This window comes from Zasmidium cellare, assembly GCF_010093935.1.
Source record: "Zasmidium cellare ATCC 36951 unplaced genomic scaffold M409scaffold_26, whole genome shotgun sequence".
Classification (NCBI taxonomy): domain Eukaryota; kingdom Fungi; phylum Ascomycota; class Dothideomycetes; order Mycosphaerellales; family Mycosphaerellaceae; genus Zasmidium; species Zasmidium cellare.
Genome location: NW_022986970.1, coordinates 250,937 through 271,956, shown reverse-complemented (window position 1 = coordinate 271,956; position 21,020 = coordinate 250,937). Strand labels below are relative to the sequence as shown.

General features: G+C 52.4%; 9 protein-coding genes across 9 annotated transcripts; 4 read left to right on the top strand and 5 right to left on the bottom strand.

The window, feature by feature from the left end:
• Positions 1–506: 506 nt before the first annotated feature.
• Positions 507–2,530, bottom strand: M409DRAFT_25272 (uncharacterized protein; the record flags this gene model as incomplete). Its single annotated transcript, XM_033807617.1, has 5 exons — positions 507–1,283; positions 1,335–1,731; positions 1,791–2,131; positions 2,240–2,425; positions 2,483–2,530. 5 exons carry the CDS (start codon positions 2,528–2,530, stop codon positions 507–509), a joined length of 1,749 nt encoding a protein of 582 aa, XP_033665283.1.
• A 2,298-nt stretch (positions 2,531–4,828) lies between these two features.
• Positions 4,829–6,482, bottom strand: M409DRAFT_56663 (uncharacterized protein; the record flags this gene model as incomplete). Its single annotated transcript, XM_033813362.1, has 2 exons — positions 4,829–6,052; positions 6,108–6,482. 2 exons carry the CDS (start codon positions 6,480–6,482, stop codon positions 4,829–4,831), a joined length of 1,599 nt encoding a protein of 532 aa, XP_033665282.1.
• Positions 6,483–7,253: 771 nt separating this feature from the next.
• On the top strand, positions 7,254–9,456 carry M409DRAFT_67904 (uncharacterized protein; the record flags this gene model as incomplete). The annotated part of the gene is made up of 12 exons (XM_033817605.1): positions 7,254–7,272; positions 7,322–7,376; positions 7,441–7,562; positions 7,623–7,877; positions 7,928–8,014; positions 8,081–8,174; positions 8,252–8,567; positions 8,627–8,768; positions 8,817–8,870; positions 8,936–9,042; positions 9,101–9,150; positions 9,207–9,456. The coding sequence occupies 12 exons, from the start codon at positions 7,254–7,256 to the stop codon at positions 9,454–9,456; spliced, it is 1,551 nt and encodes a 516-aa protein (XP_033665281.1).
• Positions 9,457–10,084: 628 nt separating this feature from the next.
• On the top strand, positions 10,085–11,146 carry M409DRAFT_67903 (uncharacterized protein; the record flags this gene model as incomplete). The annotated part of the gene is made up of 4 exons (XM_033817604.1): positions 10,085–10,350; positions 10,409–10,792; positions 10,860–11,039; positions 11,101–11,146. 4 exons carry the CDS (start codon positions 10,085–10,087, stop codon positions 11,144–11,146), a joined length of 876 nt encoding a protein of 291 aa, XP_033665280.1.
• Positions 11,147–11,150: 4 nt separating this feature from the next.
• Positions 11,151–13,589, bottom strand: M409DRAFT_25268 (uncharacterized protein; the record flags this gene model as incomplete). The annotated part of the gene is made up of 1 exon (XM_033807616.1): positions 11,151–13,589. One exon carries the CDS (start codon positions 13,587–13,589, stop codon positions 11,151–11,153), a length of 2,439 nt encoding a protein of 812 aa, XP_033665279.1.
• Positions 13,590–14,254: 665 nt separating this feature from the next.
• M409DRAFT_67902 (uncharacterized protein) lies at positions 14,255–16,277 on the top strand (the record flags this gene model as incomplete). The annotated part of the gene is made up of 4 exons (XM_033817603.1): positions 14,255–14,547; positions 14,600–15,593; positions 15,645–15,800; positions 15,927–16,277. The coding sequence occupies 4 exons, from the start codon at positions 14,255–14,257 to the stop codon at positions 16,275–16,277; spliced, it is 1,794 nt and encodes a 597-aa protein (XP_033665278.1).
• Positions 16,278–16,326: 49 nt separating this feature from the next.
• On the bottom strand, positions 16,327–18,117 carry M409DRAFT_37072 (uncharacterized protein; the record flags this gene model as incomplete). The annotated part of the gene is made up of 5 exons (XM_033810666.1): positions 16,327–16,871; positions 16,939–17,091; positions 17,154–17,372; positions 17,428–17,853; positions 17,913–18,117. 5 exons carry the CDS (start codon positions 18,115–18,117, stop codon positions 16,327–16,329), a joined length of 1,548 nt encoding a protein of 515 aa, XP_033665277.1.
• A 420-nt stretch (positions 18,118–18,537) lies between these two features.
• Positions 18,538–19,739, top strand: M409DRAFT_25265 (uncharacterized protein; the record flags this gene model as incomplete). Its single annotated transcript, XM_033807615.1, has 5 exons — positions 18,538–18,699; positions 18,751–18,790; positions 18,848–19,135; positions 19,198–19,481; positions 19,536–19,739. The coding sequence occupies 5 exons, from the start codon at positions 18,538–18,540 to the stop codon at positions 19,737–19,739; spliced, it is 978 nt and encodes a 325-aa protein (XP_033665276.1).
• Positions 19,740–19,925: 186 nt separating this feature from the next.
• M409DRAFT_25264 (uncharacterized protein) lies at positions 19,926–20,780 on the bottom strand (the record flags this gene model as incomplete). Its single annotated transcript, XM_033807614.1, has 1 exon — positions 19,926–20,780. The coding sequence occupies one exon, from the start codon at positions 20,778–20,780 to the stop codon at positions 19,926–19,928; it is 855 nt and encodes a 284-aa protein (XP_033665275.1).
• Positions 20,781–21,020: the final 240 nt, after the last annotated feature.

The following is a 21,020-nucleotide window of genomic DNA, read 5'->3' as shown; positions in this document are numbered from 1 at the left end:
ATTACAGGTAAGAGTCGTTCAAATAGAGCAATTCTCACCCAAAATCACGAGCTCTAGCTTCATGCGATAGGACGGGTCCGGGCAAACATGCCTTGTCGATAGGCGGCGATAGAGGTGGTGGAGTCGGACATTAGATTACTAATGCTGCATTCTTCGCAATAGGCACATTTGGAGAGACAGGGCTAGTAAAGGACTACGCTTCATTTTCCGTTTCTGGCTGCTATGATACACTGGGAGACCATGTGCAAGTCTGACCGCCCAACTGCAAGTTGTATGCCCATCTGGCGAGCATGCCATGGTCACCCTTCCACAAGCTACAATGCATGGCGCATTCCAAAAATCCAACACGCTCCCATTGACGCCCGTTGTCTCTCCTTGGAGATGTCGCTCATCATGGCGCGCTGCTTTCGTCCGCTCCCGTTCCTTCACTCGTAGCCACCGCGTACTGAGAACAATGTTCGAAGCAATGCCTATCAACCACACAGCTCATGGCTTGAGTGATCTATTCAGGTCGGGACATCCTCAGGCGCAGTGTGCATGCTCACGTCGCCTACGTCACCAACCGTCTCATCCTTCTCATCTTTCTCGTCTGTCTTCGCTTCAACGCTGGGCTCGCTGGGCTTCTCCGCTGCTTCGTCGTTCGCCTTCTCTGCTGGCTTGTCAGTCGTATCCGCAGGCTTCTCTACTGGATCTGCCTTCTTCTCATCGGCAGCAGCTTCTTCCTTCGACTCTGCGTCGGTAGCAGCGGCGGCAGGCTCTGGCACAGGCTCGGCAGTGGAGTCGACAGCAGGTGCCTTTGCAGCGGCAGCGTCCTCAGCCGTGGCTGGTGGAGCTTCTTCCATGCTCTTATTCCAGACCTCGAGCAATGCAGACGATCGCTTCTTGAAGTGGAACTCATCGTCTCGAGGCACAGAGACGAGCTTCACAATAGCCTTCAGGACCTTGTGGATCTTGGTCGCGCGGATGATGGACGGCTCCAGGTTGGTGTAGGCCTCCAGCTGAGAGAAGAACTCTGCCATACCAGGCATCTCGCTCTCCTGTGGGGTTGAATCGCGAGAGAGGAATCCCTTTTGCAGACGGTGCCGCAAGTAAAGGATGGCCTTCTCACGTGCTGCCAGCTTCTCTTCCTCCGACATCTGGGGCTTCGTTTCGTCCTCTTCTTCGACTTTGGGCGCCGTGACGACCTTCTTCTTCGGCTTGGCAGATGATTTCTTAGATCCAGATGCTTCGCCGTTCGGGGTCTTGGGCGCATTTAGCTTCGTAACTCGGGGCGTCTTCTTAGGCTGCGAATGTGTTAGTCTGCAATGTTGCACACCGACGGACACTGCACTGACCTTCTCTCCGTCGCTATCCGCCGCGCTCTTGCGCTTCTTGCTCGATTTTGGCACGTCAGCGTCCTCCATCTCGACATCCTCGTCTGCTGCCTTGCTCTTGCGTGGTGCCTTCTTCTTCGTCTTTGGGGCCGAGGCACCCTCCTCGGCATCCTTCTCAGCCTGCGCTGCCCTCTCAGCCTCGATGCGTTCGGCCTCGGCCAATGCCTCAGCCTGTTGTCTCTGGAACAGCTCTTCTTCTTCCTGGAATTGCTTGAGAATATCCTTGAAGTACTGAAGATCGTGGTTCTCCGATGCAACCTTATACGCATTCTGAAGAGCCTTCGTCATCTTCGACTGTGGCATCGTCTTGCACTCTTCTGGATCGAGGGGCGTTAGGGCGGTGTTGACCATCCATTGGCTATGATAATTTAGTTAGTAACGCTGGGAAGGAGCCTCGAAGTCTCACAGCACACTTACAACTCGTTGGTGAACATGAACATAATGGGGAAGGTGCGCTCCTTGGCGTTCTTGCCACCTTCCTTAAAATCGTCTCGCAGCGAGCCGTCAGGACGAGCAGTGCTCACAGGGCGAGAGGCGAGAAGGGACTCCGGCAACATCGACTCGTCGCAGATAACGGCGGGCCACGGCGGGTATCCCTTGAGACGCGCCCAGTAGAAGTCACCCGGCTTGCATTCGAGGTGCAGCGTCGGCATCGACTTCTTCTTGTTAAGCTTCTTCGCCTTATGCTCGGGGACGCCGCCAATGGACTTTCTCTTCTTGTCTTTGCTGCCGCCCGGGGTCGCGTCGAGAGTCGAGGCCTAGATAGATGTCAACAAACATACTCGCAGCCGCGTTCGCCTCAAGACGGCCAGATGTGCCTCGTGTATCTCGCGTCTTGAGGCGAGCTCGTTCATCACAGCACTCACATCTTCAATCTCGTCTGACCTGGCCGGCTCATCTGCTGGCTTGTCGCTCTCGGGTTCCTTATCACCGTTCGTCTGCGCCGTCTCGACAGGCTTCTCCGCCTCAGCAGGCTTGTCCTCCTTCTTGTCCTCCGTCTCACCGTTGGTCTGCGTTGTCACGGCGGGCGTGGGCTCGGTCGTGATAGGGGGCTGGACGAGCGTCAGCAACGGCACCTTCACTTCATATGACGCGACGGTATCACTCACGGCTGGCTCAGCAGCTGGGGCAGAAGCGACGGTCGCCTCGTCGGCCATGGCGGTAGTGTTGCAATGCAGGTTCGGGACAGGCGGACACGCAGGATTTTGCGACGCGGCTGGCGTGGCTGCTACTACGCGTGTGTGACAGCAGGCGACGCAATGGTGCGACGCAATGAAGGGGACGGGTGTGCGGTGACGCCGGCAGGGTGGTGGTGATGGGGCGGCGACGCGTTGGTGGTGTGTTGATGGTGTTGGCGTGGAGTGTGGAGAGAGAAATTGGGAAAGAAGTTGGAGGGCAGTTAAGTCGCAGAAGCTGGTGGCTCGTGCACCGCCAGAAGTCACGTTTCGACTTTGTTTCCGTCCAGAAGATTGATGAATGCACGACGCTCACGACGCCGCCGCGCCGGGAAACTTGAATGAGGAGCTTGTGAAGGCGTCTTCCATACTCCGCATATGTATTGGATTCGCATATGAGCCTGTCTGTCGCCTTTGTTTGCGTCGTGTCTGCCTTGGCAAGCTCGATCCATCCATGCTTTCACCCACGCCCGCCAAAGCCAATCAGATCGGCCGCAGCCTCTGCGCTTGTCCGTCCAGCCGACACTTCCGGCTCGCCATTCTCGCCAGACTGCGCTCGTTCTGCCGACCGGGGCCATCGAAGACGTCGTGAAGCCGTTCCTGCCTGGTCTGCGTGTTCGTGGGTGAATCGGGTGCGTCTTGGCGGGCCTCACGACTTGTTGTGGCGAATCTGCACCATACGGTCGCGCTGGCGCAAGCTGACCAGCTGCCGAGCTATACCGTCGTCCCCGCTCGAGGCTTGCGAGCTCGATACGATGGTCCTGGGATGGTGGCGCCTTGTTCAGAGTGTGGCCGAATGCGTATGTTCGAGCGTCCTGCGTTGAAATCGAGCAGGCTTCGTCCTGGCCTAGGATACCTCCCGATAGCTTTCGCGGCTGCTGCGTTTTACGAGGTCCTAGAGCGAGATGAGAAGCGTGTCTGACCACTGTGAAGATGTCTTGGCTCGCCAGTCCTGGTTCCTGAGGAGTACTCTCGTCTTGGCGTCCATTTCCAGAGTTGTAGCCGTGATGAAATCCAAGACTTGCATAACCCCTTCTACTGTACGCCAGCCTGTGGTAAACAATTAGATCAGCCGTGCTGTCAACCAATGATCTCAAACTGAAATACGTACCTGTTATCATATTTGCTGTAGCGAATTCATCAATCCGGCTGTGTAATGGGGTCCAAAGATGAAGCCGTGCTCCTTCTTGACAGGAAACACAGGAAGCTGCTCAGTAGGCAGAGTCGCTGTGATGTTCATGTCGAGCATGGTCTGCCACGACGAAAGCGAACGACAAAGATTCGACGGAAACTGATCTTGAAACGCAGGAAGTGCAAGAGACATGGAAGTATACTTACCGTTCGATCCAGTACAATCCAGTGTTGCGAATATTCCAGGTAATTGTGCGGCCACACAGTGCTGGAGAAATGGCCCGGCTTCCACTCTATTCTCGCTAATGCCGTCTGCAAATTGTTATCGGCAGTACAAGTCGAACACCAGGACTTGAGTATGCCACATCTCCCAAGTTCGACTCTTGAATCCAGATCATTGAAGCATATGTCCGTTCAGCGTGCGCTGCCTAACGGCAGAGGCATCCTCATTTATCGCATACCGCATTGACCCGCTGTCTTCCGCTTTATTGTCAAATCCCATCTTTTGCATTTACAGAGAGACACAGTGTATTCTGTAAGCGATTATGCGATTACCGATCATTCGCTCGTGCGTGTGATGGCGTCGCACTCGAACCGCTGGGCTTGCGACCGTGTTGTCGGCGGATGCCAGTGACCGTGGCAAGATGTCGAATGTTTGTATTTGATGCGATCCGCATGCATGGACAGCGCTTCCTGATGTCGTAGACGTGCATGGCGCGATGTAGGTCGTATTGGGACTGTTGGGGAGTTGAAAGAAAGTCGAGAAGAGCAGCGGAAGAGGTGCGCACGAGGTGGGTGGAGATGTTTTCTAGCGCCTCACGTGCGTTTCATCTTCAGCCGCCGGCTCCAGAGCTGCGTTTCCATGGAACCCAGAGCATGCGCCATCATCGTCCAAAGATGGCCATTTGATAGACGGCATATTTTGTTGAAAGAAGACATGGTCTACGCAGGCGAATTGACGGCGCTTGTGGCCGGTCGATCGGGTACTAAGATGCCAAGCCGGCTACTCGCCGGTTAAAACCAACGTCGCCTCCTGCTGGCTGCTCTGGGTATTGGAAACAACTTCAAACTCGTAAACATTGCTGGGACAATGGACGTTGTTCTCTCGCCAATATGCTTCTCAGGACTATGGGCATTGTGTATGTATTGCTACCTCCTCGCCACATCCAACCCAGCCTCCAACTCCGCAACAACACCATCATAAACCTCTTTTCGAAACAGTGGATCCGTCAAATCAGGCTGCGGCCGCGCAAACTGACACCTGATACAGCGCCTCACGACATCTCCATACCTCGTCCCAGCATCGGAGTAGATCCTATCTTCCAATCGACAAGCCGCGTAGAAGTCTGCGAGATCATCTTTCTTGCCATCTTTGCCAAGTTCTTCAGGACGATGCAGGTAGTCGATTGGTCGCTCCAGCCAGATCTCGATGAGAAGGATGCCGAGCGCAAACAGCAGATCGTTTTGTATGAGGATTCGCCGCTGGATACCGCGGACCAGATCGTAAGACCAGTTTACTTGCAGCGTTTTTGTCGACGCGGTGATGAAGGGGAAGTCCGCTGCTACGCCTGCTGGCGTTCGCAGGAGTGTGATATCGTTGCGACTAAAGCGGGAATGCATCCAGGGCGTTCCACTGAGTTGGATCAACCCCTGAGCTAGCCGCACAGCCATCTGACGTTTTGCAGGCTCGCTCATCTTGAGCTTCGGCTTTCGAAGAAGCAGAGACGAGAGCGTCGAAGTCGATGCCCCGGAGTGCTGAGAGAAGAATGGCTTGAGAGGCCGGTACACGGCGTATTGGCGCAGAGGCTCGAGTAGTGCTGGGGATGTGGATAACAAGCCTACACAAGGTTCGCTTGTCTTCTCTTCGTTCAGACTCTGACAAAGGTCCTGGATCTCGCGGACTTGACTTCGAAATACCAACGGGCCGTTCGTTCTGTCGGTCGAACCATCTTTCTTCGACCAAGGCCGTATATCTGCTTCAGCGACAGGTTTGAACCCACTCGTGGATGGCAGCCGCGATGTATCGTGCTGCACAAGCACCCTAACCATTGACTCTTCTGGTTCGTTGCTGAATGAGATGGCCTTCTGCGCCGAACCGACAATAGACCGCAACGAAGCACTGACCAGGTGGTCGTTGATGCAGGATGTCGAAAGACTCTCAGTGACCGCTTTGAAGATGCTCGAGGCATTCCCGCTGACTTGCTCGAAATCAGGGTACTGTTGTCGAGACTTTCTCACGGGCTCCAGAGTTATGCTGCCGGCAAGCAAAGCCTCCATTTTGCTGTTACTTCGCTCGATCCTGTTGACAATGGACCAGTAATCTTTGAACTTGAACACGAGAGTAAACCGTCTGACGGAACCGCTGATGGTATGCTAGGGGCGGGATCGTTAGCAAATTTGTCCAAAACATCGACTGGAATGCTCGTACATTTTCAATATCCGCTGGGAAACTCTTCTGCAGGTCTTCCACCGAACTGCTCATCCTTTTAACATACTTCCGAAAAATCTCATAATCCTGCCTCAGCCGATTCTTCAAACACTCCTCTACTCGCGCATTCGACCACAGTTTCCCGCCAACATCACTGAATAGCTGGTTGAAAGTACGTTCGTCTACGGAGTCGCTCAGAAGCAGCTCCATCGTGTTGCGGAACTTGGCATACTCGCTTTCGAGCTCATCCTTGAGATCTTCCAGCTCCTCGAGGACGTTCCTTCGCCGTTTGATCTTGCGGTCGTAGGCTTCGATGCCGGTGATGATGAGGGGGATTACGGCCAGGACGATCCCGGCGACTTCGATTCCGGACATCTCGAGACTTTTGGTTCTTTCCCTGCGAGAATGGTCTTGCACCTACCGCGATGGACGGCGAGGATGGCGACCAGAGATCTGGTCTGGTTTTGAGAGATGGTCCTCATCTTTGAGGCCACTCGAGCGTTTACCGAGTTCAGCTGAAGTGAACAGCCACCACAACGCGGCGGCCCCTGCACGACATCCTGGCTGTGCGTTGCAGTAGTGGCGGCGCCATTGTTGAAATGATTATCTGGTGGTGTATTAATCGAAAGGGGACGAATAATCGACGATGGTCAAAATAAGGACAGAATGAGTCGCAAGGTGGTTGCAAGATAGGTAACAGTTCGCCAGCCTACCTGAAAAGTACTTCTATCTTGAGGAAAACGAGCTAATGTTATGTGTATATAAGAACTCGTAAGAGACGCAAATGTACTCAATCTCGATTTCACAGCCTGACAACATTGCGAAGAGTCCCATCTTGCCGCTAATGTCGACGACACGAGTATACGGGGAGCATAAAAAACTGATCAAAGAGCATAGTGCACAATTAACTCTCCCCTTTTGCCTCCCCGCACGTGGCTACGAACGATTGATCCTTCGGGAAGCGGTGCCTCGCTGCCATGTCGATCGCCAGAGAGAATAGCCGTGGCTACTGCTTGTACCACTCGCTTGTACCGCTGCCACTGCAGTTGAGGAGGTGCATTTGACGATCACTCGCCTCGCCCAAACACTGGCCGACTACACCTGTCCTCGCCACTACCGAGTTGACTGTCAAACCTACCAGGCACTATGGCGCCGCTTCAAGGACGTATGCAAACACAAAGGCAATGTTGAGTTGACGTGCTGATGATGGTTAGGAAAGTTACATGCTGCCATCTGGGTAGAATCATGGATCGCTGTTATGGTCTTTGGGTTTGTACCACCAGTTCTTCTCTGCATTAAGCACGACTCTGAGGGACACTAACGGAGAGGGTAGTTACAACTCAGCGGCAGCAGGAGGCGTACTTGGAATGCCTGCCTTCCGCAAGCAATTCCCCAGCATCGACGTCGAGGGCGCAACCACGCCCAGTGAGGAGCATGATAAGTCAAACATTCAAGGTATGCTGGAGAATGGTTTGCATCAAAGGAGTATTGACTGACCATGACCTTGCCTCATAGGAACCGTGGTAGCACTCTACACACTCTTCGGCGTCTTTGGGGCCTTGGGCTGCACCTTTTTCGGCGACCTGCGAGGACGGCGAAAAACCCTGATTGCCGCTGCATTTGCGAACGTGATCGGTGTCATCATCATGTCGACCTCGTACTCTCTGGGACAGTTCATCGTTGGACGGATCTTCATTGGAATTGGGACAGGAGGCATCACTGCGACAGTGCCGGCGTGGCAGTCGGAGCTGTCGCGAGCCGCGAGTAGAGGTGAAGACCTGCATGACTTACAGCCCAGGGGAATCATTGACCGTGAGCAGGATCTCATGTTTCGTCTTTCGGTATCTACTGTGGCTCTGGTCTCTCCCTGGCCCTCTGGATAGCTTTTGGCTTCTCTTTCACAACGGGTATGTCTTGCCAAATGCAACCAATCTGGAAACCCACTTGTCATGACGATACTGACATACTCACAGGGCAGGTGACGTGGCGGTTCCCAATAGCAGGCTCGGGCATCTTGTCAGTCATCGTCATGTCGACTGTCCTGTTGCTGCCGGAGAGCCCACGATGGTAGGCCATACCACCTCACACTCTTATTGCAGACCCATATTTCCTTTATTGAACTAAAGATTTCCTCACTCACGTAGGTTGATGCTCAAGAATCGAAACGACGAAGCAAGACGAGTCCTAGAACGACTACACCCCGGCGACCCAGACGCAGTCGACAAAGACATCGAGGAGATCGAGCTCGCCCTACGAATGTCCGCCAATCAAACGAGCCTCAAGTCAATGTTTGAGATGGGCCCTCAAAGAATATTCCACCGTGTGATCTTGGCGTCCGTGGTGCAGATAATGCTCCAGTTCACCGGAGTGAACGCCATCGCCTTCTACACGCCCACGATCTATGAGAACAGTCTGAAGTTTCCAGCTGTCGAGGCTTCGTCCCTCGCTGCAGCCTCTCAGGTATGCTCTTTTACAAATGTAGCTCAGGACCAGGATGTTCATTAACTCTCGGCCTCTAGGCTTGCATCATTTTAGGTGGCATAATTTGCTCCTTTACCGTTGACCGCTTTGGGCGCAGAACCCTCATGATGGTCAGCGCGACTGGCATGTCCATCTGTCTGGCCTGCGTCACCGGACTCGTGTCGACGGACAACCCTCTACGTACTTTAAGTATGTACCAGAAGCAAGACTGACCCGTCTGATAGGCAGCATTGAAAGCCGCGGTCTTCTTCCTTTACATGTACTACGTTGTATACACACTAGGTAGGAAGATCATGAGTCGACAATCAATCTGCAGTCCCTTACTGATTGTGACCTCTTTTTGCAAGGCTTCATCGGCATTCCGTTCTTATACGCCAGCGAGGTTGCTCCAGTGCAGCTTAGAGGTGCTATCTGCGGCCTTTCGACCGCGATTAGCTGGCTTTTCAACTTCTTGGTAAGCTACATCATGACGTCCTTGGTGGTTCTCGAAATGGGTGCTGAACAATATGCAGGTTGTTGAAATTACACCTGTCGGATTCGCGGACATCAGCTATCGCTACTTGTAAGTACCCATGTGCTGGAGTTGATTTCACAGGACTGACCGATACTCCACCTCAGCATCATCTACACCGTCACATGCGCAACATTCGTCCCAATCGTCTACTGGTTCTATCCCGAGACATCAGGTCGTTCGTTGGAGGAAATCGACGCCATATTTCTGGAAAGCAAGACTGTCTTTGACGGTGTCGGGGTGGCCAACGGGATGCCCAAGACACGGCTGGCGGACATGCCAATTCGGGAGGAAGGAGCAGAGGAGAAGATGCAGTATGCTGAGGCTGCTGCTCATGCGGAGCTGGCTCAGAAATAAAGGGGTTTCGTGGAAAACTGCTGGGTGGCTTCCTTTTTTTCATCAATCATGAGAATTGTTCTCGGAAAAATCGCGATGTTTCGAGTAGACAGTTGCAAGAGTAGAGATAAAAGGAGACAAGACAAAGCTGATTGAATTTTGAGGGCGAACTACGCATGGCCCACTTTGATCACTTCGATGTTCAAATCGTCCACATTTTCTAGCAGCCCTCAAGAGCCTTCTTCCCAAGTAGACGCTTCAACAAAGCCGTGTGCTTACAGCCCTGGCCGGCTCCCCGTGTTTGATTCGGCAGTAAAGACACAACAAGCGACACAGTGATTCGCAGCCCTAGCGTGTCTTAAGTCGTTCAACATAATCTCGAAGACGAGAAGACGACATCTAGACAATTACCCTGTATTGCCGAGGAGGCGTTTCAAATATCCACTTTCCCGAGGAGCGCACAATACCCGAGGCTTTCTTGGATGGACGTTCAAACTACATGCAGCCCGCAGCAAGTACCACGCCGGTACAATGGCCACATGCACATATCGGACTCAATGGCCAGTTGTATAATTATGCTCGAGCAGTGATGTGTAGCACGCAGCCCTAATTCCCACCCAAGGCTTTTTGCACAGACATCCAATCTACGATGGCTGCGGTAGAGACGACAATCAATTACTTCGACATAAACGAGGACCGCGTGTTCTACCCAGGCACTGCTGGATACCAGCGGCGAAAGTTTGACACGAAGCCGGTTCACATCCACGACTTACGAAGTCGAGAAGATGATTTCACTCTTGACAAGAATGGTTTCAAGGTATTGAAGGGCATCTGGTCTGAGGCGGACGTGCAGGACGAGCCTGAGCATATTCAGAAAGTGGTGTTTCCTGAGACGATCGAGGCTGTTAAGAAGGCGTGCGTAAATTCTCCTTTGCGCGGAAGATTCACGAAAGCTCATTCACCACCCACGCAGAACCGGGGCTACAGATGTCCTGCCCTTCTCACACCTTGTTCGACGACACTTGGCCAGCGCGGTCAAAGAGCAAGCTCAAGGGCTCAAGGACAGCGATACGGTCGCCGCCCCTGGACCCACGATCTTCGCCCATTGCGACAACAGTGTAGCCGGCGCCATGACGGTCCTGGAGAACAACGTCCCCACCGACGAGCAGGAGAAGCGCAGAAACAGTCGTTGGGCGATCATGAATGTCTGGAGGCCTCTCGTGCGGCCGGTCACTAGGGAGCCGCTTGCGCTTCTAGATGCGGACACAGTTGACGAAAAAGACCTTATCGGTGTGATGTCCATTTTCCCGCAGAAGAAAGGGGCGGCTTTCGGCCAGGCGTATCCTGGTGGCGTTGGGTATGTTGTGTCCCTTGCCATTGAGTACTGCAACTTTCAGATTACGTTTTTATCTGACTACAACCAGTTTTGAGACTTCTCAAGTTCTCGCCAACGAGAACCATCGATGGTACTACGCTTCTAAGCTCGCCCCTGATGAAGCACTACTGTTCAAGCAATTTGACTCCAAGAAGGATGGTCGCGCGAGACAGACACCACATTCTGCGTTCCAATGCAAGGACGATCACGGCCCACCGCGAGAGAGCATGTAAGTGCAATCAAAACACAGATCGATGTGAAATGCTGAGCTGAACAATACTCGAATCTAGGGAAGTAAGGTGTCTTGTGTTTTGGGAAGGCGAGAGCCTTAGTTGAATAGCTATAGTCCGTGAAGGTGAGCGTCTGTAAACCCAAATGTATCTATGTAAAAGTCATGATCGAATGACATCGAATCGAGATCGATATTACTGCTCATGGTATTGTCCCAATCGAATAAGGAGACCGTGTTGCCATGATAACTTGAACTCCCATCTAGACGTGTATCGGTGAAGGGAGCAACACTGTGCTGAATCGATGATGTGACAGCCGTCGTGGGATTTAGCAACTGCGTGTGGTTCGCTGATGGTAGAACAGCCAGGGCGGATGATTTCGATTGTGTCATCAGACTGTTCATTGGCATGGTGTGTTCAAAGGTGTCAAGAGTTGACTGTTGTCGAGGGCGATTGCTCATTGACAATTCATCACCTGAGTAGGGACCAGCCTGCTTTATCGTCTGGTTCGCATGGCCTTGTTGGATCTGCAACCCGTGGCCCTGATTCTGCGGCCTCATGCCCGTACTATTCCCATCGGCCTGTATAGGTACAGAGATGCCGACCTTCTGCGAAACAGATGCGAGAAATGAGACCGCAGCATCGGCCGAAGCGTAGATGCCCCTGAACGACTGGAGGACCTCGAGGCTTTGATACAGGCGAAAGGTACTCGCATCACGCGCATCTTCATCCTCGTCCGTGGCGGAAGTGATGTCAAGCACGTGTGACAAGTAAGTTGCAATGATCGCTGTGACGCCAATGAGGCCGAGGAAGCGAAGTTGGTCCTGACGCAGCATCGCCATCGAGAGTTTTGTCAATTCACGAGCTGACCGTTTCACTTTCGATCTCGAGGCGTTTTGCTCTGTCAAGTTGTCCGAGTCGCTGGAACTGGGCTGGAGCGCTGAAGTTCGATGTAGAACGTTGACTGTGGTCTGGTATGTCATGTTCAGCACTGCCCAATGCACTTCAGAGCAGCTGTGTGGGCCAGCATGTGGAGGCCTTGGGAATATCGTGGGGTTGACAGTGCTGTTAAACTCTTCAAACCAGCGGCTGAGTTCTTGATCACAGCTCTCGAGCTGTTCGATGCGCCCTTCGTCTCGCCTTGATACGATCATCACAGAGTGAGGTATGTCTTGGTCCTGTTGCGTACTCAGTGTCGAATACTGGGAAGACACCACATGTCCTACGCATATGCATAGCTTTGCCAGGTGGATGCACATGAGTGCTGTTGCCTCACTCTCCTTGGCACCAGGCATGAGAGGCTGTCCCTGATAGCATTCGTCGAAGGGTTCAAGATCAAAGTCCTCCAACGTGAGCATGGACACGTCACAGTCTGCATCGTATATTCGCATTGGCCGTCTTGTCCCCAATGCGATCATGCGATCACGTATGTAGAAGCTCCACCAAAGTCTCTTTCGAAAGCGTCGTGCCTTTTCTGAAGCAAACTTTGCCGTCGGTTCACGATGTAGTCCCATCCTACGGGCTACGTCGTAGGCTAGCCCAGTCCAATGCCACGTATCTCGCCTTGAGTCCCACTTCGAATACCATGAACTCATCAAGACGAGTGACTGGAACACTGCGACGATGTCGGGCTCCACATCGAATTCATACAGGAGTCTGACACGGTTAAAGAAGGTGGAGCGAGCTTCCTTGGCTGATTCAAAGCCCAAGCGGTGGATGACCGGCAGTTGTAAAGAGTGTAGGCCCGCGAACATGACCGCTTGGAAGAGTAACAGACTGACACGGTTGTCTTGACGATTTGTTATAACGGCGCGGACGAGGGCCCTATGGTCCAGTATCGGCATGAACGGCTGAACGCTAAACAGATAGGCTCGTAGAATTTCGATCTGTAGATCTGGCTCCGGTATAGTGAAGGCTCCTTTACGTTCGAGATATTCGAGGTCTTCACCAGAGATATGTCTCGACAAAGGAGTGATGAACGCAGGGAGCGTTGAAATCCGTTGGCTATGTTGCGGTTGAAGGTTGCCGACAGGTCGTGAATCAGGGGTCAAAAGGCTGGCGTAAGTCGTCGAAGGCGATAGATCGGTAGCGGCATCTTCTCCAATATGGAGCTGATGATCAGTGGCATTGCTGTCCCCGCCGTCATCCTCGTCGTTCTTGTCGTTGCCGGGCTCGTCGTCGAACGACACACAGATTGGGACTGAGCCTACGCTGCTACCGGGCACATTCCAAGAATCTTTGACCGTCGCTCGTGCGGTGCTCGTCGTATGTTCGATGTGGTCTCCATTGTCCGAGCGAGGAGACGGTGGGTGTACGGCTTTGCGCCGCTTGTTCTGGCCCCTTCGCGAGGCTATAGTAATGCATTCTAGCTCGTCCAGGCGGCAATTGCTACAGCGAGAGGCATTTATCAGAACGTCGCAGCGAACTTTCCGCGTTCGACATGATTGACAGGCTTTGGATGCGCGGTGCTTGATGGCGCGTCCATCGTCAGCTTCGCCAGAAATCTTGCGCTTGCGAGCATTAGACACTTCTTTTTCTCCTAGGCCCATGGTTCAGTTGTAGCCTCACATTGCCGTGGTATCTGCCATCACAGGCATGGAGAGACCACGGCCCAAAAGATGACTGCTGCGTGGAGGGAGGAGTCCACGTGCACGCACACACGGACCCATCTCCACGTCTCCGCCTCCGCAATCCTTCTACCCCGCGTGCTCTCATGTATCTTGTACCGCCTAGATGCGAAAGGATCGGCCTGCCATTGAAAAGTTGTAGAACAAAGGTGCACCAAACAACCTCCTGTACAATTAACTAACACAAGTGAGTTCAAAAGTATTGTCAAGCTGGAAGCCTAGGGAGCTTGCATTGAAACACAGTAACGCTTTGAAGCTCAGGGCTGCATCACAGCCTGACGGCGGGAAACGTAATCGCAATCTTATATGATCCCGATAGTTTTGCAGACGACCATCGCGTCAGAGGAGTTCAGGTAACCAGATCTCAATAGCCGAGGGTTGCTTCCCTACGAACGCGCTCTCTCGCAAATTACCCCAAGTCTCTCGTGACGCCAATAGTCGAGGGAATACCCCTTTTGCCATCTGACGGCAGTGAATGGAGGGCAGACATTCGTCGAGACTAACAGCCTGCGCTACTCCACAAGCAGACCATTTTAAATGTCGGTTTCATCTGCCATGCACCGATTACACACGAGAAATCATCGATTATGGCGGGTGACAGCAGAAACGATGAGCGAGGCACTCGCCCCGTGCGCATTGCCAATTGCTCCGGAGGGCAGATGGAACCCGGATGGCAAATGCGCAAACAGTGCGAATTAGGCCCTATAGATTTCGTGACTGGCGACTGGCTGGCAGAAAACAACATTGCCCAAGAGGCGGCGGCGATGGACGCCGGGAAGAGTGAAGGATTCAAGCCCAACTCCTGGCAAGCGTTGCAATTGAGTATGGACGTTATCGCAAAGAAAGGAATCAAAGTCATCATCAATGGTGGAGCTCTCGGGTAAGTCTTCACAATGCGTTTTACCAATTGTCTGTACTGACTATAGCCTTAGGCCTCAGAACCTTGCCAAGCGCTGCCAGGAGCTCATCGATGAGAAGGGCTACGATCTCAATGTTGCATATGTCTCTGGCGACAACATCGTTAGTCGAGTTCGATCATCGCTCAAGGACCGTGGCAAATTGCCTGACAGCTTCATCGACATGAGCGGGAGGAATCACGAAGACGCCAAATTCACAGCAGATGAAATCCTAGCATCGACTGCTTACATTGGAGCACGAGCGATCGTGAAAGGCCTAGAGAATGGTGCCGACATTATCATCTGCGGGCGCGTGGCGGACGCATCTCCCATTATTGGCGCTGCCTGGTGGTGGTTCGGCTGGTCTGACACAGATTATGATAGATTGGCTGGAGCCTTCCTCACTGGCCACATTATCGAATGCTCGGCCTATGCTTCCGGCTCTAACTTCTCTGGCTTCAATCGGTTTCCGTTAGAGACATTCATCGATTCGGGCTTCCCAATTGCCGAAGTCGAAAAGGATGGCTCTTGTGTCATCACTAAGCACAAAGGCACGGGCGGAATGGTCACTGAGGAAACGGTGAAGTGCCAGTTTCTCTATGAGATCCAAGGCAATGTGTATTTGAATAGCGACGTCAAAGCCATTCTCGACCATGTCGAGATTCATCAGGAGGGCAAGGATCGCGTTCGATTCTCCAACATCAAAGGTCGACCACCGCCGCCTACAACGAAGTTGGCCATTTTCTTCCAAGGCGGGTATGAAGCACAGAGTCTGGCCAACTTTGCCGGGTACTCGTCTAGAAGAAAGTACAAGCTCTATGAGACCCAGATCCGGCAACGATTGAAGGAGATGAACTTATCCGATGCCTTTGATATCCTCGAATTCCAAGTTGTGGGCAGTCCTAAACCGAATCCACATTACATGATGGAGAGCACCACCTATACCAGAATCTTCGCTCAAGCAAAGAAGCCAGAACCGCTTTCCGCACTCAAACTCTTGCTCGCCGACAATACGCAACAAAAGCCTTCAGTGAGTTGAGAGAAGAGAAAACACGTATACATGCACTGACAATCCACACAGGGCCTTCATTGGGCACAGGACATGAGAACAGCAGATCCCAAATCGTTCTACGTTTACTATCCATGCATCATGCCGCAAGATGAGATCGAGGAAGCCGTACATCTTCTGGAGAAAGGAGGGAAGACCAAGCAGACTATCCCCGTCACTAGACCTCCGGCCTACGAGGACTTCAACGAGAAGCGCGACTCATATGATCCCGCGAACCCAAAATCACTCGAATCATTTGGTCCCACTGTATCAATGCCTTTGGGCAACATAGTCATCGGGCGATCAGGTGACAAGGGTCCAAATGTCAACTGCGGTCTGTTCACAGATCGTCCAGAGATCTGGGAGTGGTTCCGAAGCTTCCTCACCCTGGACAGGATGAAGAAGTTGATCGGTGCAGATTGGAAAGACGACTTCAAGATCGAGAGGGTGGAATTCCCAACAATTTTCGCGGTCCACTTCGTCGTCTACGGCATCCTTGGGCGGGGAGTGAGCAGTTCGACACTGCTGGATAATAGAGGGAAGGGGTTCACAGACTACATTCGTGCAAAGCATGTGGATGTTCCCAAGAAGTTTGTGGATGCTGGATGGACGTGGGAAGAACAGGATGATTTTCAGGATGCTTCATATGATGGCAAGGGATTCTAAACAAATACTTAAATGAGAAGTGAATCCTATTGAACTTCATCCGAACATATCAAGCCTTCATGCTTCCATGCTCATGCATATCCGCTACCGTATCTTCACTATGACCATTCGTCCTCTCCCTAATCATGGTCTTCGCAATCTTTGGGGGGTCCAACATGTTCTTCGACCGCCGGAAGACTTCATCCATTTCCTCTAGGCTCAAAGTAGCCGTCTCAGGAAATGTGAAGTATATAGTCGGAACAATCACCGCGTTTATTGCAGCGTAGACGATCCAGTACCGATAGCCAATGTTGTCAAACCCTATGGGAGTGACAAGATTGACAACGAAGTTCGACAACCACGAGGTAGCCGTCGAAACGCCAGCGATCGCGGCTCGGTATTCCAAGGGTGCGACTTCGGTTGCATATAGGTTCGTATTGCTGAGAAAGCCGAGAGCGAAGAACGGAACGTACAGGAATATGAAGAAAGTGGCGGCGTAGATGGCGCTCTTGTTGGCCGGGATTGAAGTCGTGCCTGCTAAGGCAGCCATGCAGATGGTCATGACAATGGCGCTGAGCAGCATGAGAGTTCTTCTCCCGAAACGATCCACTGTCACTATGCAGTAGTATTCTTATTAGTGTGCTTGTCCAGCCTGCTGTTTTCGGGATCGTAGTTTACTCACAGACGGTGGCTGCGCCGCCAAATATGAACAGGCTCGACAGACTGATAGCGAGGCCACGGGACCTGACGGCGTCGAAGCCCAAGCGTTCCTCGAAGATACTCGTGGCGTAGGCTACAGTGATGCTAGTGCCGCACATTTGCTGGAACAATTGGCCTATGTGACTTTGCGTGAGCACAGCCTGCACATGGTCCCTTCCATTCTGAAGGCCGACTTACCCAAGATGGCAATCATTGCTCGGTTGAAGAAACGTTGATCTCCCATTCGCATCAGATTCCTCACCTTTCCAGACCTCGCGCCGTTGCCGTCAAGTGATTGTTGTATCTTAGCGATGTCGTCCTGGACAGCCTTGTCTCCTGCTGGCAGATCGTTCAACACAGCAAGTGCTTCGCTCGCGGCCTCGTGTTTGCCCTTCTTGACCAGCCATCTTGGCGATTCTGAGAATATTATTAGCGACATTCACGGTTCAAATTGGGTCTCAGAATATCTTACCAGGCAGTGTAAAGATGAAAGCCATGACTGCTAGCAGTAGGAGAATTTGTATGGCAAAGGGAAACCGCCAGCTGACGCTACTGCCTTTAACGAAAAAGAAAGCAAAGTCAAGCAACTCCGCCAGAACAATGCCCAGTCCGAGGAATATTCCCTCCCAGTTCACGAATGCGCCTCGATGCTGGGCTCCGGAAATCTCGCTTTGCCAGACTGGGATCGTTGCTGAATATCCCCCAGAGCCGAATCCCAGGACCAGCCGTGCAACGATGAGTTGCGCAAGTGAAAATGACGAGGCCATCAAGATAACTCCGACGATAGCAATAATCGCTGCACAGAATATGGTCATTCGGCGCCCAAGCCAATCTCCTACTTTCATGCATGTGAGAGCGCCAATACCAGCGCCTAGAACGAAGAGTGCGATGACCAAGCCTGAAGAAAACATACATGTCAGCCTTAAGAACTTGGCGGGCTCGTCATATCACACATACCTTGGATCGTACTATTATGCTGCTCCTGAGCTCCTGTCGTGTTCACTGTATCGATCTGTGGGAAGACGCTGACAAAAGCTGGAAGCGTCAAGACATTGCCCGCAACGCTCTGGTTGTAACCAAAGCAGGTATACGCTGGACCGACGATGAGTACTAGAGCTGCCCAAGTAACCCGTGAACCACGAAGACCCCAATACTTCTGCATCTTGTCGTTTGGCGCTGAACGAAAGTTTGCCTGGTACTGACAAGAAGAGTTGGGTTAGAAGCACGCATTTGAGCCTCGTCGCCCGACCGGGCTACGGCACGCGTGGTTCGTCCTGGTGGAATTTTCATAATGACCCGAGAGGTGCAGCATAATGCCCACATCGATTGCCAATGGCCATGGAGAGGTTGGAGTGCAGCAGGTCCCCTCGGTTATGTGTCCGGCAATCTGAAGCCCAGAGGGCTGAGGGGCCACCAGGTTCAACTTGTCGATCTCCAAGGCAATGATGTTCTCAGCTCTCGTTTCGCGGATACCGGCAGACAAAGCACCCCTCTTGAGATCAAATACAAAATCGTTCAAAGACGGAAACGCAACTGTTGAGGCTCGAAAAGTCATCTGATCATACGCAACGAAGAGAGCAAGATGTCATTCGCCGATCTTCCCAAGTTCGATGACCTGGAAAACAAGAAACGATATTGGCCAGCGAAGGCAGGGAGCAGAGATGAAGGACTTGGCATGCTGAGGTATTTGACTCCGGCACATGTTGCTCAGGTTGTCAAGTCGGAAGTGCAGACTGGGGAGAGAGTATGCATACATTCTGGGGAAGATTGAAACCTGCAACTGACCGCTGAGTAGGTATGTTTGAACTGGGAAATGACGAGACTAGAGACACCAGGTATGTCACTGGATCTGCTCCTAATTTGAACGGACCATTACTCACAACATACCGAAGGCTTCAACAGATTCCCAACCGAGCACGAGATCGTGCCCATTCCCAACTACGAAGGCATTGCATGGGATGACATCTGGCGCTTCAACCCGCAGGCTTGCTCCCAGTGGGATGGATTTCGCCACTTCAGCACCGACATGGGCGATGGCACTCGCAAGTGGTACGGTGGAACGAGCTCCGACGAAATCACGGATGGCGATAGCAGTCGCATTGGAATTGGCCATTGGGCACAGGAAGGCATCGCCGCTCGAGGGTTTCTGATCGACTACGTCTCGTATGCTGCCAAGAAGGGTAAGACATTTCTTTCATCAGGTCTATTGGGAAGTTTGCTTACCTTCCCCTTCGCCGTCCAGGTATCGAATTGAGTGGAATGAGCGGCCATGCAATTCAACTTGAAGAGGTCTTAGAGATCGCCAAGGAGTGTAACATCGAGTTCAAACCTGGAGACATCTTCTTTCTGCGCTGTGGATTCACCAAGACCTGGGAGTCGATCAGTCTGGACGAAAAGAAGGAATATCGAGCTCAGACTCAGGCTCACAAGCACAAGCATACGGGTCTGATGCAAAGTGAAGCTGTCGCTCGTTTTGTCTGGGATAACCATATCGTTGCTGTTGCTGGTGATGGCGTCAGCTTTGAGGTGAGGTTCTCCTGACCTGCACGTGAAGTGAAGTTGATTAACGATGTCCTTCAGGTCCGACCAACCCGAGACGTCGAATGGTCAATGCACAACTATTGTCTTGGAGGCTGGGGTGTACCGATTGGCGAGATGTTCGACTTGGAGCGATTGGCAGCCTTGTGCCAAAAGCTGAACCGGTGGACCTTTTTCATCACATCATCCCCGTTGAACCACCCCAAAGCGGTGTCATCTCCACCAAATATAATGGCTCTTTTTTGAGCATCTGCACCACAGGTGTAGTGCTCTTCACGCTGAAGCGCTTTGCGCCAAATGTCATCAGTCCAACCTTGCAGACTTCTTCGACTTGCAACATGAGGATGTCACCTTTGCATGCGTGCAACGAGATCCCGTTCGAGATTATCATATTCCTGATACACGATGCTCCTGATCAGCTTGGTCTTCAGTTCAAGCCGGTCGCCGACCCCATACAACAACAGCAGTCAATGTGCCTCCTTTCTCTCTCAGCTGATCATCCAATCGCTCTGGCAAGCGATCGAATCTGGCTTCCCCTACGCCCATCTTCTCAGCTATACCCATGAATCTCTCAGCGAAGTAAGCTAGACCGGGATACGCAATGCTCCGCTGAAAGACCTCCTCATTCTCGTGAATGGCCTTGCCGAATCGATTGTCGATACGCTTCTGTTGAACGTCCACAAGTCCGGCATCCCCTAGGTCCTCGTACAGCCCATTGACGAAATACGGGCGTACTCCCCCGGCTGTCGTGACTTTGTGCAAAAGATGCTTGAAGTCTTCAATGGCTAAGCCTCCATCGGTCTTCGAGCAATCCGGGCTGGTGTCCAGTTCGACCAATTGCAGCCATCCTGACCCAGGTTTCAACAAGCTGGCGAAGCGTTTGATTGACTTGACAAAAGGCTCCTTGCCGGACGCAGATATTGCCAAGCGTTGGTGGACAAGGTCGAAAGAGTCTCGCAAATGTCCGGGCCAAGAATCAAGAAATGAGTGCTCGACATATTGAATGCTTCCATTCCGCTTGGATTCTTCAGGGAGCATCGATGGGTTGATATCTGTACAGACGAACAAGCTTTCCGGATGATCACGGACCGATGCTGCCAGCGCGCTTCGATAATCTTGGAGCCAGTATCCATTGGCACCAGCGCTGTCGAGGACGCGAATCGAGTTTTCGGGCTTCAAAGGTGCGAAGACGAGCTGATTGTTGAACGAGTGCTTCCAGACATCATGCTGAGCCTCCAGTCGCCGGCATTCCACGTCAGCTTTTGTCTTGAGTTCGTCAGAAGACATTTCAGTTCAAGCTCACTCGATGAGACGGAACAACTCGCAGAAGGAAGAGAAGTTTATACTCTCTTATACGAATGTGAGTGTCGGCGTTGATGCGGTTTGCAGAGGGTTGTACGAGCCCTATTTTCGATCAAGCCGCGCCAAAAAGGACTATTGGGCGAGGCCAGCCTAGACACGTCATGGAGCGGACAAGTTTGCTGTTCGTGATAAGCCTACAAGGCCGGTATGTCCCCATTGCGTTGA